This window comes from Hypomesus nipponensis, chromosome 14 (genome assembly GCF_054491055.1).
Source record: "Hypomesus nipponensis isolate SF chromosome 14, ASM5449105v1, whole genome shotgun sequence".
Taxonomy (NCBI): domain Eukaryota; kingdom Metazoa; phylum Chordata; class Actinopteri; order Osmeriformes; family Osmeridae; genus Hypomesus; species Hypomesus nipponensis.
Window position 1 is genome coordinate 3,183,123 of NC_140374.1, and position 15,985 is coordinate 3,199,107.

General features: G+C 52.8%; 1 protein-coding gene across 1 annotated transcript in view; it reads right to left on the minus strand.

Moving 5' to 3' along the window:
* Positions 1–12: 12 nt before the first annotated feature.
* The window catches only part of znf469 (zinc finger protein 469), a 163,206-nt gene continuing 147,233 nt past the window's right edge, over positions 13–15,985 (minus strand). The window contains exon 6 of the mRNA XM_084672391.1: positions 13–13,076. Coding sequence (XP_084528517.1) covers positions 1,145–12,892 — 11,748 coding nt within the window. The 5' untranslated portion in view covers positions 12,893–13,076 and the 3' untranslated portion in view covers positions 13–1,144. The remainder of the gene's footprint in view (positions 13,077–15,985) is intronic.

Consider the following 15,985-nt stretch of genomic DNA (forward strand, 5'->3'; position numbering starts at 1 on the left):
TGGAAGAGGAAAGACCAATACAGATCTTTAATAACCAACTTTACAAGAGGCACTTGGTAAACCACTTTACAAACCAACAGGGGGCGCTGCTTTCCCCCCCTTCTCTCTCTGATTCTGTTGCACATTATTAAAATAAACCTTTGACATTGAGCATTGCACCGTAATTAATAACCTACCTATAATATAATACAATATAAGATACATATCAACAAGATAAAGCACCTTTTTCGTCATGGAAAATAACCGTTATTAACAGTTGGACAGACACACAAGACTGTGTGAGATTTTGTATGTGGATATATCAGTGCATGGGAGGAGGTCCTAATGCAGGTCAATGCACCTGAGTTTGGAAGAAGGAAGCTTTCTTAAGATCCTTTCCTAAAGATCTATAGATGAATACTTTGGCATGTTTACACAGTATTTTTAGCTTTTTTTCTTTTTTTTTACAAGAAACTACAGAGAACCAGTACAGACAGTTGGATGAATGTTACTGCTACAGATCTCATGTTCCCTTCAGTTAGAGAACATCAGTATTCACATTACCATAAAACAAAAAACAACATAGCACCAGTTTATGTTTATACAAACAAAGCTAATACAATGAATATCAATGCAGTACAGTAAAAAAAAAATACAGTTTAAAGAATAAAGTAGTATTTTTGTAAGCATGTAGAGAGGGTGCACTGCCATGTTTAGGGTTGTTCAGGATGTAAGTTGGTTTTGAATAAAAATCAATATCCTCTTCAAATGTGTGGTGAACTGTGAGACTCACATGCATTATTGGAGAAAATATATTTTGTTCTATTTTCAAGTATTCTTTTTTGTCTTTACTTTTCTTTGAATTAAAATATAGTCTCTGAAACAGTTAACATTCAAATAAAAATGAGCAGAAATAGTTGATTTGTCCAATGAACATATTCATTCTAGTCTCACAAACTCATATCTGCCATCACTCCCTCAGACCTGTGTAATAACAACACCTTTACAAGAGAAAACATAAAGTGACTAAATACGTATTCAAAATAACATTTCACAGAGCCGTGCAATCTTGATCATAATAAAGAAGTCTTGGTTATCGGTAACAGAAACAGCTTTACAGTTTTTTGTTCACAGATCCATCACCCCCCTCCCCTAAGTTTGATGATCAAGTGTCTTTTCTCAATGGGATCTTGAAACTGGTGAGCTTCTGACCGAATAGCTGGCTCAGAAGATTATTCTGAGACTCTGCCGTCCTGTAGGACTGGCTGTCCACTGACCTGACCCCTGACTTAGGCCTCGACTTGTTCAAGGAATTGTTCAAGGGTGGTGTAGACACTTTAGAAACCGGGGAGTGAAGAGGCCGGCCCACTGGCCCCTTCTTGACTCGGTAATCCCCATTCAGATGATGGGCGATCTCCATTTTCTTGGGTGTGCAGATGTCAAGAGGGGCTCTCTTAAGTTTGAGCCCCAGGGTCTTCTGCTGGGATACAATCTTGTTGCTCACCACGTCGTCCCTGACCGACGACAGCACCGGGTAGTCGCTGGGGCTGTCCGATCTCCTGTGCACGGCCGGGCTCTCGCACTTGTTGGGGCGAAACTTTTTCTTTGGTCTGGCGTCAAGGCTGAGGTTCTCTCTTGTAGCTGGTGAGGACACCCTCTGCTGGCCATGGGGCGACCTGATCTCCTTCCTCTTTTTCTGCTGTCTCACGGACTCCCTGTCCTCGCTGGAGGTCGGGCCCTGAGAAGCCAGCCTGGGGTGGAGGACCGGCGTGGCCTCCGTGGTCTTGGGGCTGGTATTGGAGCCGTTCCTGGTGCTGTCACCGGGTTTGGCTGGAGATGCTCGGTCTCTTCCCAGGCTGCCACCGCACGGCTGCTCGTTGGCGCGAGGTGAGGGCAGCTCCCTCTGCTTGTTTTCGTTCGCTTTGGTCACGTGACCCTGCTCGTCCTCGCTCAGCCGGTCCATCACGACGGCGAGCGATTGGCGAGGGCCGACCTGCGGGTCCGGCGTCTTGTGTGAGGTTTTCGTAAGACCTTCAAGGACGCTCACGTACAACTCCTCGTTGGGTTCCTCAGTGGCCGACTCTCCCCTCTCGCTCTTCCTCTCCTCGCTCTCACTCGCGCACGACGGGGGTCCGCCCTCCACGGAATCCCGCCTTTCTCTCACCGAGCCGTCCCCCTCCTCGCCGTGTTCAACGCTCTCCCTCGGCATCGGCCACTGCGGAGGGGCTTCCTCCAGGACGCCGTGGGACTCCTCCTCCTCCTTCACCTCACATGGCTCTGGGGCAACTTGGAGCTGGCAAGTCTCCTCACCAGCCAGCTTCCCCGAGGGACTGGGGTCGGCGTCCTCCGCTTTGGGCATAGCAGCTGAGAGGGCCTCGGGATCCGAGGCCGCCGTGTAGGCGGGGCGCTCCCGCTCACCCGGAAGGGCGGAGTAGTCCTCCGCCACGTCCTCCGTCTTGACGCTGGCATCGTTGGCGCCAGCGTGGTATTCGGTCGCACTGGTCTGCGTGGAGTCCTCCGCGGTGGGCATCGCATGCTTCATCGGCAGCATTTCAGAGGACTGGTTTAAGAGTATCGAGGCTATGCTGGAAATCCCACTGTCTGGGCTGTTCTCCTGAAAATTCTCAGTCTGGATTTTCCTCTTTTTAACGGACGGCATTTCGCTCTCATTCTCTTTGGAGGTGGACACCTTGAGCGGTCTCAGAACCCCTCGGAACTTGAAGATCTTGTTTCCCCCGGACAGATGCTTCTCCATGTGACGGTCAAACTGCTCCTTCTTGGAGAAGGTGTAGTTACACGTGCTGCATATGAATGACTTCTTGATGACGTGCATGACGTCTGCACACAGCTCGCAGGTGTAGAGGGTGGTGTGTTTCGAGTCGGCCTCGTCCACCACCTCGTGTTCGTTCTTCAGGTGGTCCTTCAAGTCTTGCGGCTCCTGGTAGGACACCGGACACTTGTGACACAGAAAGATCTTTTCCAAGTTGTGCACCACCAGATGGCGCTGGAGCTTAAACGGCTTGGGGAACTGTTTCCCACAGTGGTGGCAGTCCCTGGAGGGGTCTTTGCAGTTGGGGTGCATCTCCACATTCTTGGGAGCAGTGTCGGTCTTGTGGAGCACTTCCAGCGGGGTCAGGTTGCTTTGTTTAGATCTTCCTCCTTCTCCTTTGGTGCTCTTATTCTTAGGAACTTTGGGCTCAGCAGGCACCGCGGTCTTCAGCTCCGGTCCTCCGGTCTCAGGGGTGGCTTTCGCTTGGTCTTTGTTGCTGCTCTTACTTGCCTCTCTGTTGGCCTTGCTGGGTCGTCGCTGCATGATGGAGGTGATGAAATTCTTGACGGCGGTCTCCTGCATGATGCCACCCGCCATGCCCAGAATCGAGCTTTGCGTTTGGCCCTTGTGGGCGAACTGGGTGGCGTGTTCGCGCAGGTGCTCGTTGTACATCCAGACATCGGAGATCTCCTTCAGACACATGCCGCAGGTCCATATCCCGGCCTTGTTCTTGGCGTGCTTCTCCCTCAGGTGGTCCCTGAGCTGCTCCCTGGAGCTGAACTTCCTCTGGACACACATGTAGCAAGTGGGGGGAGGGGAGGGGTTGTGGGACAGCTTGTGGAAGTTGAGCTCCCCCAGGGTCAGGAACCAGGTGAAGCACACTTTACACTTGTACTGTTTATCTTTGATCTTAAGGCCACTGCCGTCTTGTCGCTTCCTGCCTTTGCGTTCTGTGGGCTTCTTGGTCTTGTCAGCCCTTTTGGTCTCTGCGTCGTCGGTGTCCAAGGGGCCGGACGCTAAGGGGTCCTTGCTCGAGTCAAAGAGCTGGATCTCCGGAAGCTGGAATGTGGTTCTGGTGCTCTGCATGTCAATGCTGGGTAGGGGAGGCAAACTGTCTGTGACACATGGCTGTTCGGGATATGGTGAAGAGGAGGCCAGGATAGGCAGAGGACAGGACGTGGGTGGAACTTCCGCTGCACAGGAGACAGACTCGAATGGTTCACTCATCTGGTTGTTCGGATGCTGCTCTTTATTTTCGGGGAACACATCGTCAGGGGGGTAGTCGGGGGGCAGAGGTGATCCGGGAAACGGTGTCTGCTTCTGTGTTTTCTTGCCGTACACTCTCGCACACTTCTTTCTCTTCGTGTCCTCGTCCCTGGGGAAGAGCTGAGAGAAGGAGCTCTCGTCGTCCAGGAAGGCCTTCAGGTCAGGGCTCAGACCAGGAGGGCTATCACGGGGAGATTTGAGATAGGAGAGGGGATCTTCATCCGTGGGACGGCTGTTCCTCTCACATTTAATCTCCAGTGCCACCTCTCCCATGATCTCCCTGGCCAGGCTCTCGCACGCACCCTGCCGGTCTCCTGTCGCTTTCGCATCAGCAAAGTTCTTTTTAGACACGTCATACTGTGCACTTCCATTCCTGCTGATGAAAACAACATAAGCCTTACTGACATCCGTCCCATTTTCCGGTGCTCCATTGGCAATGTCTGGTGGCCCACATTTCACCTCTGAGTCAGCAATATTTGGATTCACATCTGCATTCTGGCTGGCTAGATCAGTCTCCTCTGGCTGACATTTATATATATCTTCAAAGGGTCGGTCCACTGCCACGGAGAGTGGGGCCTCTTTGGGCTCTACGAGGCTGTGTTTAATGTGAGAGCTCAGGTCATCTTGTATCTTGGGGGACTGACGGCACTCCTGTTGTACCCGGGTTTGGAAGTCGGGGGTTATGGCTTGTAAGATGTCGGTCTTCAATATGTTTAGAAGCTCGTCAGAGAAAGGGTCCGGTTTGACCTGCACCTCGCTGTTTTTGCTTTTGCATGTTTTGGGGTTCTTCTTGGTCTTTGTCTGCCCCCTCTGCTGGCTCCCTGTCCTCGCCATGTGTGTTTCAGTCGCAGCGTTCTCCAGGACTGAATCGGTTTCTATTTGTTTAGCTACAAGACGGTTTTTACTTGTCTCAGGGCAGTGATTTGCAATGATCTCAACTTTTTCTTTTTGCAAACTGATCTGTGAATCATCTTTATGTCCTGTCTCGGCAGTGTGTGGATGTTGGCTGGTGAGCATGCTCCCTTGATGACTCAATGTGGCATTCTCCAAATGTGTATTCCTGTCTGTCCTCACCAAATGTTTCATGGCCTTGTGTCTCTTCAATCCTGCAACCGTCCTAAAACACATGGAACATATTTCACACAGAACTTTCCCAAGTGGAGCTGTCAACTGCACACTTGCTTTGTGCGGTTGTGTGGTGTCTTCATCTGGATGTTGGCTGGGTACGCTCTGAACAGCCTCTTCTGTTGGGTGTTTATCCCTTAACTCTGACGATGGGGGCCTCTTGGACTCATCGTCGCAGATGAGGACAGTTTGGGGAGTCAACTGGCCTTCTGAGGTGCTGTCTTTTAAAGGAGGAGCCTCACAGTGACCTTGCTGCACACTTAAGGCCTCGGGCTCCACTTTCTCCAAAAGGTCTATGTGCATGTGCAGAAAACCGTTTGCTTCGAAGGGATCGTGACACATGTCCAGGTCCTCCTTGATGTCCCCAGTAGACGCAGGGGGTGTGTTGCTCTGCAGAGGGAAGCCAAGGGCAATGCACGTCAATTTCAGACAGTCTTGGACGCCGCCGTCATTGTCCACCGTTTCCCCAGCTGGAGTTAGCTCAGCTGAACGTTCTAGGCACACTGTTGGTTCTGTGTCTGTCTGCCTTCGATTTGCTATCAGAGCCATGTCATGACTTGCAGGAGCGTACAGCCCACGGTCACCCTTGGGGCTGCGGTTTATGTCAGGCTCCTGCTCTTCAAATGTGTTATCTGGGCTAACAGGGGTGTAATTAAACTGGTTCAGTTCCGGGGGCTCGTCAGACTTGTCACCGTAGTTCAATGGACTCAGTTTGAAATCATAAATCGCGTCGCTCTTTTTATCATCCTCCAAGATTTCCGGTGCCTCGGCTGTGGTGCATAGAGGAAGCGGAGAGGGGAGGGGGGGCTCCCTGTCTCCCTCTCCCAAATGAGTAGGGCTTAACGAGTACTCCGTTCCCTTTGGCACCGAAAAAAGTTCATTGTTGTGCAGTCGCCCTTTGGTGTGTAGCTCATCACAAGGGTCCTCCCTGGGGAACTGTGCATCCTCCATTGGGTCATGGTTAATGTCTATATTGGGGCATATGCTCTGAGACTGACACTGATCTTCTTGAGTGGCAGGTGTCTCCGAGGAGAAGGCGTCAGTGAAGGAAGGAGAGGAAGCCGGTGGAGGGCTGGGGGCGGGCGCGGCCTCCTGATCAACCTCCTTTTCCACAGCATGTATGTAGGCTGAGATCCGAGGACTTGCCATCAGACGAATGGGAAGCTGGGCATCGTAGTCTTCGACGGCCTTCTCCACCTCTTCCTCCTGCTTTTCAACGGACCCGCGTCGAGAATGGGTTTCTGGGTCATCCCCAAATGTAACCGGTGCAAAGACATCAACTGTCAGGACAGCTTCCTGCTCATTCAAAGCCTCCCCCCCTATTGGTTGACTGAGGAAAGAGGGGGAGCGCTGGCTGACATGCTCTGCACTGGGTTCCAAGAGCGGACTGCACGGCGCGTCTGTCACTATTTCCATGGCGATATGGTTGGTCTGAGGACCCGTTTCAGAACAGCTTTGGAAAGCAGCGTGCTCGATCAGTCCTTCCTGTTTGTTCGCATCCTCTTCGGTCAAGGCTTGATCTTTCACACCCACCGGATCGATCTCTGTCACTCCATCAGCAGAAGCCAACCCGCAACCAGCCTCGTCAGTATTGGTGTCCACGGGCTGGCTGTCCTCATACGTGAAGCCCTCAGACTCAGATGTCTGTGGGCCTTCCTCCATTGAGTCCACTGAGGGTTCCCGACTGATACGACTTAGGCCCTCCACCGCTTCCTCTAGCTCCTTGTGGTTGTTAATGTATTGGAGCTCTGAGTGATCCGAATATTCAGTGCGGTCTTCGGGGTGCCCCTGCTCACGGTCCCCTTCGTAGAGGTTTTCACTGGTCTGCTCTGCCACTTGGGAATGAACCGTTTTCTCATCTAGGCAGCATACTGTCACGCTCACCTGATTATGCTTCTCAGTTGATATGACTTTCGAGAGCGACCCATCGTTTTCAACAGATTCACTCTGCCGCAGCGAGAGAGGCTGCTTCATGTCAGACGTATTGGCTGGCAGAGGCTGCTGAGTCTCATTTAGAAGGAATTCAATATTCGCCTTGTCCGGAGATAAGGCCTCCTTTTCATCTTCACACTTAGCGGGAGTTTGACATTCAGAAACCTGTTCCCGTGGCAGCGCTATCTGCTTCTGTTTAGATGATATTGGGTCCTTTTTGAAAACGGAATCTGAAATCACCTCCAGGCTTTTCATGAGATTCTCGGCATACATCTTCCTTTCAAGAATCTCCTCTGATGTGTCTCTGTGGCCCTCTTCGTTACCCTCTGGTGTTTGTCTCCTCTTGGTCTGGCGATCCGTGTCTGAATGCAAAGGGATCAGAGAGCTATCCCTTTCATCGTCCTCCTTCTCAGTTAGCTGTTCCTGGACCCCCGGGTCGGTGTGGTTCAGTGTCTGTGGACTGTGCTGTCCTTCCATGAGCTCAAAGTGGAACGGGCTGGACCAAGGTAGGCCCGGTTCGGCGAAGGTGTCTGATTGGATGGTTGACACCCCCACGGGCATGCTCTGTACTGGGCAGCTCGCCTGCTCCTCGCTCTCCGTGTCTTCTCCCAGCCGCAGCGGGGAGAACTTGCTCATCTTCAGGTGGTTCGGGGCCTCTTCACGAAGGGCCGTCGGCTTGGTGGTCTGGAGCTGGCTTTCCAACTCTGTCACTATTCTCTTGATCTCCAGCTCGTCCTCGGAAACGCAGCCGCTCAGGTTCCCGTTGTAGGCCATGATCTTGTCCGGCAGAGACAGCGGGATGTGACCGTAGTCGGATTTCTTCTCGTTCGACTTCTCACTCTCGTCCTTGTAGTCGGATATCTCGTCCGGAAGCATGGGGCTGACGTCCACCATGAGACCCCAGTCTCTTTGGACCAGGAAGGGAGAGTAGGACGACGAGTACACTTCTTTTTTGTCATTTGCGCTCTCCAACGAGTTGAAAGTCACTTTATGGAGGGGCATGTCTGTGTAGAGGCCGTTCTCGAACCCAGGCACCGTGAGGTCCCCAAACATGGACGACGTGTCGAAGGACAGAGGGGATTTGATGAGAGTCTGGTCCTGCTCCAGTGGATATGGGATGAGATGAGAGGTTTCCTTCTGCGTCAGAGGCACATGAAGCTCAGCAGGAGACAGGCACATGTCATCCATCAGTCCGCTGCAAAGAGATGTCGACTTGGGGACCAAGTCACTGGTTAGAGTCGTCTGCTCCTTCATGGAGTACGCGCCGTCACCGCACTTTTCAAACGTTGTTGTGTCGGACAGTTTGGCCTTCTGTTGTGTGGTTTGAGGGCCACCTTCCTCCCTTCTGTGCCCTGGTGTTCCCTTTGTGGTCATTTCATTCTTGTAATGAGGTTCACTTTCCTTGTGGATGGTGGCAGGACATGACTCGAGCTGGTTCGGTTTACGATCAGTGCTAGGAGACTCCAAACGTGTCGATTCTAATTTCAAGGTCATCACATTCGCTCTCAGTGGTGTGTGTTGGTCAGAAACAAAAGCGATGCTACTCTCTGAAACGTCCTTCTCTCCCGTGGATATGTCGGGGATTTTGCACATGTCATGGGTTTTGACTGCACCCCTGGTCTTCGGCAATACAGACACGGAATCAACATCGTCAAAATGGGATTGATGGCTCTTTATGGTCTCTGAAAGGTCTTTGTTTAAAAAGGGATTCATCTTATCACCACCATACTTCTTGGTGGACTTAGTGAAGGTCAGTGCTAGCTGTGTGCTGGATTCCTTACATAATTTGTGTGGCGATCTCTCGTAGGTTTTCTGCTTCGGAGAATCCCTTCTCCTGAAATCGACCTTTTTCTCACAGTCAGAGTCAGTGCGGTCGGTGCTTTTGGGGCTGCCGATGCTGTCGCTGGAGATGCTCACCGACGTGCTGAGCTCACTGCTGGAGGACGACCGGCTGCTCCTCCTCCGGAGCCTCTGGTGGGCGTCGTGTTTCTCCGAAGACAGGGAGATGTCCTCGCTTTTCTTGACCTCAAAGCATTCCCTGGACTCGTGCCTCCACGCAGCCTGGTCCCTCTCGCTCCTCGCCCGCCATTTGCACTCCTTGGTGTAGGTGTACTTGCAACGGCTGCTCTGGCTGAGGCGACCCTGGCTCGCGATCTTCACGGGCTCGCGCTCGTCGTCGGAGTCGGAGACGTAGTCGTATTCTCCGAACGCGGGGTTCTGACAGGCGGGCGTCAGTCGCTCCATCACCAGAGAGAACTGGAGGTTTTTGGTGCCCTTCACGTGGAGCTTGTGGAGCTTGTTTTTCTGCTGAACTATCTTGTGAATGAGCTCTTTGCTCCACGTACCCCCGCCGGTTCTCTTCCGTTTACTTTCCCGAGCTGCTGCCCTCTGCATTGGAGAGCTTCTGTTTCCAGTGGAGGCTTGGGAAGAGGCTGCCCCGGTCAAAAAGGAGGCTTCCTGGAGGCGTTTCACCCCACATCGTTCAGAGTACTTGCTGGATAAGAGAAACCTAGAAGTGTTGCCAATTTCATCCTCACTCTTGCACAGCTTCCTGGCCTCTTTCACTTTGCTATCGTGTTCCCTGGATTTTTCCCCAGAGGCAGTCCTTGAATTTTTATGAGATATTTCTTTTTTGATGTTAATTTTCTCACTCTGCTCCAAATTCAGAGATGTCTTCTCCAGTTTAGTCTCTGTGTGCTTGATATATGTCTCCAAGCTCTCAGCGTCTGAATCATAAATATATTTTCCTTGTGTCAAAGACCTGTCGTCTTCTGTGGTTTGTTTACTTTTGCTCTCAATCACAATTGACTCTTTCGATTTCACAGACTGTCTGTTGGACATGACTTTCAGAGTGGTCAGGTCGTCGTCCGCAAATGCGTCTATAAAGCTGCTGTCTATTTCTGCATTGTCCGATTGATAACCCAGGCCATTGAGAGCCTCTGTGATCAGACTGTCTAACTTGGCATCCTCCATCTCCAGGTCGGGAAGGGACACGGGGATGGTGCCTGGCCCAGAGAACAAGCTGAGCTTCATTGGATCCTCCTTGCTGTCTACTTTTGCTTCACTGTCTGTCATCAGTTCTCCATTCCGGTTGAGGCCCAACAGAGAGAGATGAAGGTCAGACGGACACCTCGGAATGGGGACGTTTTCACATAAGCCACCGCGCGACGACGAGGCTTTACTGACGTCCGTGTGGAACTTCCTGGAGTCCTCCATCTTTGAGACCTCCTTGAAGTCGTTCGGGCCAAACGCGTGCTGTCCACAGTATTGCTTGTGACCGAGGAAAGAGGCTAAGTTGTTGAAGTTCTGATCACACTGCTTGCAAGTCAGAAGCACGTCCAGCTGGTCGAGGTTCGCCGTGGCAAGAGACGTGGCCAAGAGCTGGTGTGCGGAGTAAGGCGGTGGAGGGGGCTGGTGCTCGACTCCAAAGCCCTCCATGTAGCCCTTACTGCCTTCCATAGCAGGCTTTGGAGGTCCGTTACTGTGCAGGTAGCTCATCATGTCATCTTTGGCTCTCTCCGGGGCGTACGGCAGGTTTCTAGAGGTGTCCGGGTGGAAATGGTGAGTGCCGTGGAGGTCAGAAGGCACCTGTGCCTTCACTTGGTGCTGATGATAAAATGGGGGTGGAGGCCCTTGACCCATGGACATCTGGCTTTCCTCAGAGCTCAGATTGACAGGGCTGGTGGAGGCTGGGGAGAGGGAGGAACAGGTGCTGCTGGGGGCAGGGTTATGGACGGGGGAGGGCAAGGGCGACTCGTAGGGGGAGACCATCATTAGCCCCATGGGCGGGACCTGTAACGGAGAATAACCGTAGCCTCTCGCTGACGATGCTGCCGCCAATGATTGGTTCAATCCAAAAAAGACAGGCTTATTTTTGGAATCACAGACCTGTGCGTGGCTCGTCTCTACTTTGAAAGATGATATGGTATTGCAGCTCTGTTTGACGCTCTCCTGCCGAGGGTTTGAGAAAGTATCTTCCGTTCTTTTTTTAAACAAGCTGGGGCTTTTCAACGAGCCATTCTTCTGCGTCTTACTGTCATCGTGCCAGTCGGAGGGGGACACTAAATACGTACTTTTTTGGTTGCCCAGTTGCCCGCTTGACTCGATCCTGTTTTGGTTAGGCATGGCGGAGGTGAGGTGAATCTGCTGCCACGCATTCCTACTGTCTTTGGAAGCCTTTGGCCTTGGGTCGAGTGCTGCCTGGTTCTGAAACTGGAACTTATCATTCATGTTGGCATAAGGCAAAGAGTTGTGCTCTGCAGTTGAATAAGCCTTGTGAGGCCTCTCCCATGCGTGCGCCTGCCTGCCGTGGACCTTGATGCTTTTATCGAACGACACTTCTCCCATGTGGACGTTGTTGAGTGGTGGGCTGTTAAAGGATTTGTTGGAAAAGTGCATTTGGGAACTTGGACCCCGTGCTATGGTCCTGGAATGGTGCCCACTGCCCTGAATAACTGTTCTTTGAGAGGCAATGGGCGTGTCTTTGGCGTGGCAGCTCCTCTGGCTCCCTGAAGCGAGGGCCACGTCCCTGTTGTTGGCCTGTCCGTACGCCTCTGACCTCTCCGGGGGGACGCTCTGCTCTGACGGCTGGAAGCTGGACCCGGAGCTCTCGCTGCTGGCCGAGTCCTCACTCCCTCCCCTGGGACAGTGCATGGAGGAGGCTGCCCCCGGTGGAGTCTGCAGGTACTGCGCAGGTTGGGGAGGGTGGGGGTATGTAGACCTGTCCTCCGACTGCTCATTACCAAACGGATCATTGTTCTGGATCCCCTCCTGGCTCTCCCCGGAAGCCTGGTAGGAGAAGGAGGCGTGGGCCACCTGGCCAGAACCCAGGGTTGAGTCCATAAAGTCCTGGGACTGAGGGTTCTGCTCACAAGGGAATGGGTCGGGGGTCGAGTCCTCCAACAACTGGTATCCATATTGAAAGGACAGAGGCACAAAGCCAGTGCTTGCCTTGCTGCCCTCTGCTGAAGCGGAGGACTTGTGTGTCGAGATCCCGTAGTTCGCATTGTTGAAAGGCCTTTCTGGAGACTGCCACGTGTTGGAGACACTCAGTGGGAAGTCTGGGAAGAGGAGCTGGCTACCAGGCTGCGTGGTGCTGTTCTCCATGTGGCCAGGCTGCTGCTGAAGCTGGGTCTGGGGCGGGTGCTGGTGGATGGGAGCCCCCGCCCCTGCAGCGCCCAGAGGCTGTGAGGTATAACCGGGGGAGGTGAGGTTGGAAGAGGATCCCTCCTGAAAGCACCGGCTGTAACTGAGTTCCTCCTGCTGCAGCTCCGCCTCTCGCTCGGGGATGCTGGGCACGTGGAACCTGTAGCTGCCCGTTATGGGCCCACGGCCCGCCTCCAGCTTCTTGGGTGGGGAGACCTTCTGCTGGGGGTAGGCGATGCCGATGGTGGGGTTGGAGCGAGGGTTGGTGATGCTCAGCCTGTAAAGCTGCTGTGGGTTGCCTCGCTCGGATTTGCCCGCCCGCTTGCCCTTCTCCCGGTTCCGACTCTTCCCGTTAGGGGACTGGGGGTTCCCCTTGCCTCCGGGCCAAGTCCTGTCGCTGGAGAACTTGGGCCTGTTCTGCAGTGACTTAAAGTCAATCTTCCCTGTCTGCTGGGGCCGTATCACAGCCTCTCGCTGCTGGGTATAGTCCCTTTCTTTCTCTACAAACTTTGCCCTTCTGCCGGGGGCCTCCGTGCCTGTACTGGGGAAGGGCTCTGAAGACTCTTTCGCGGTTTTCTCACTGAGCTGTTCTGGTGTGCCGCCCTCATTCTGTGGTTTGGACTCAGCGTCTAGGTCCGGAATGGCGGTGTAGGTGTGCTGTGCCTCTCTTGCCATGGTTTAGACGAGGTGTGCGGGGGGAGATGGTGTCCTCCAGGGAGGGGTTATCGGGGGAGAAGGGGCATGGTGCTCTGGGGGCAGGATCCAGCGTCAGTCGAGACTTCCAGGCACGGCAGAAGCAGGGCTCCTCTGCGCTTCATCTCAGTACCTTCATAACGGAAGACAGCGGCATCTGGGAGTTCTGCACACACAGAGGAGGGAGGGAGGGAGGGAGGAGAGAGATGAGAGATGGGTCAGATCAAAGACCAACATGTGTGACATGAACAGATGTTGTGCAGATTCTCATTAATGCTGATATAAACTGAATTGAATTAATCATGAATCGTGGACATTGCAATTGCCTTTCAGCAGGCAGAAATCCTTTCATCCATCCTTTCATCCATTAATATTTCATGTTTATATTTCCCCAGAAGTGTGTGTCTGTGAGTGTATATATGCTAATAAATAAATATATATATATATATATATATATATATATATATATTTAGAGGATTGTAACTTTTTCCCACTTCCATGTGATAAATGTAAAAGGTAAAAAAATAAATAAACAATTAGAACAGAAGTATATATTTGACATCAAGTGAGAACTAGTAGAGTAGTGGGGGAGCGTCAGACAAATCTGTTCCACCTTTGGCCAGAAGGGGGCAGCATTGTTGTACCACACAGCAGTCACGTATGAAACGAAGAAACAATGTTGCTAGACTGACTCTTGGATCTCATGCAGAATGAATACAAATTATAATGCGACTCTTGAATCTCCAAATATTACACAAATATAATACAGTTGGTACAGTCTGCCAGTATGGTGCCACAATGGTGCCCTCCCTCCCTCCCTCCCTCCCTCCCTCCCTCCCTCCCTCCCTCCCTCCCTCCCTCCCTCCCTCCCTCCCTCCCTCCCTCCCTCCCTCCCTCCCTCCCTCCCTCCCTCCCTCCCTCCCTCCCTCCCTCCCTCCCCCTCTCCCTCCGTCCAAATGGGATTTTAGAGGTATGGACAGAGGATGTGCTGTGACAAAGGAGGCCAGCTCTGAGGAAGAGGAAGACTTGGACCTGAAGAAGAGGTGCCGCTGCCAATATATGAATCATAGCTTCTAGGAGAGAAGCTCCGTACAATGCCCTAGTGTTGAGACGCAGGTTTAGATCATGGGAGGACATTTAGGAAGGGAGAGTTAAGGAGAGGGAGAGTTAAGGAGAGGGAGAGGGAGAGGGAAGGAGAGGGAAGGAGAAGGAAGGAGAAGGAAGGAGAGGGGGAGGGAGAGCGAGAGAGAAAGGGAGAGAGAAAGGGAGAGAGAAAGGCTGAGTTAAGGAGAGGGAGAGAGAGAGAGAGAGTGAGAGAGAAAGAGGGAGGGAGGGAGAGGGAGTTAAGGAGAGGGAGTTAAGGAGAGGGAGAGGGAGAGGGAGAGGGAGAGGGAGAGGGAGAGGGAGAGGGAGAGGGAGAGGGAGAGGGAGAGGGAGAGGGAGAGGGAGAGAGAGAGAGAGAGAAAGGGAGAGTTAAGGAGAGGGAGAGGGATGGAGAGAGAGAGAGAGGGAAGGAGAGGGAGAGAGGGAGAGTTAAGGAGAGGGAAGGAAAGGGAAGGCGAGGGAAGGAGAGGGAGAGAGAGGTAGAGGGAGGGAGGGACTGGGAAAGTAAAAGGGAGAGGGAGAGGGAAGGAGAGGGAAGGAGAGGGAGAGGTTGAGGGAGAGAGAAAGGGAGAGGGAAAGGGAGAGAGGGGGAGGGAGAGAGAGAGAGAGAGCGAGAGAGAGAGAGGGAGAGGGAGAGAGAGAGGGAGAGGGAGAAGGAGAAGGAGAGGGAGAGGGAGAGGGAGAGGGAGAGAGAGAGAGAGAGAGAGGGAGAGAGAGGGAGAGAGAGAGGGAGAGGGAGAAGGAGAGGGAAAGAGAGAGAGAGAGGAAGAGAGAGAGGGAGAGGGAGAAGGAGAGGGAGAAGGAGAGGGAGAGAGAGGGAGAGAGAGGGAGAGAGAGGGAGAGAGAGAGTGAGAAGGAGAGGGAGAGAGAGGGAGAGAGAGGGAGAGAGAGGGAGAGAGAGAGGGAGAGGGAGAAGGAGAGGGAGTGAGACAGTGAGGGGGACGGGTAGGTTTGATGTTTTTCCTCAGGCATCCTAGACACGGCAGCTTAAATTCTCGTTTATGTTGGCCTTTGTGCCCCTTTCGCTTGAGGAGCAGCTCTGAGGTACAGAATGTCTCTTTGCCCTGAAGCCAAAACATCACTGTTCTTCTTCCCATCGCTCCGCGCCCTGCACCAAAGCTAACATTTGATGTCACTGACGTGGGAAAGGAAAAGGAGCACGCTAATGTGTCGCGTGGGTCCGTTTCTCTGAGTTGAAGGCTGTGACTCTGTGCCGCCCCCCCCCCTTCCCCCGATCCATCACTCTCTCTTTCCCTGCCTGCCAATCCATCACTCTCTCTTTCATCTGACTGCCAGTCTCAGCGCCTGTCTCTGTCTTCCAGTCACACAAACACATCGTGAATCCCACAATTAGGTGTTCCTGTGTGTCCCTGCCCTGAAAGCCACAGACCAGGTCCTCCCTTGACCTGAACTGGGAGGCTCTGGAACACACACGGCCGGGAGCCACTAGCCCCACTCTGTAATTACCCACTCTCACAATGGTGGCCCCGGGGGGGGGGGGGGTGGGGGTGGGGACCAATCACAGGAGCTCTCCACTTTCACCGACCTGGCCCTCTAATCCCTTCCACCACCACAGCAGGGATGAGGTGAGTTTGTTGAGGGTATTGTGTTGTGGGGGTATTCATCAGGAGTACACGTGGAATGCTTTGGCAACTTGTTTTTCTTTGAAATGGCCATGTCATCCAGTTTGTTCCAGAATACTCTGGAATCTGCAGAAGCAGATGGAAAGGCATCTTATTTACACAGGCCAGCCCCATGGCAGACGCACAGTTGGGATTTATATCCCCTTCCCTCTAATGCTCAGATACAAAGGATTTAATGGGTCCCCCAGGACCGGTAGAAATATCAAATATCTGTCAGCAATCTGAGGTTAAAACGGATAAGCAGGCGAGCGTAGGCTAGGCATGGGTTAGGGCTTGGCAGGGTTATGGCTAGAGGCTAGGGCCTGGGCTGAATAGAGACTCCTAGGGG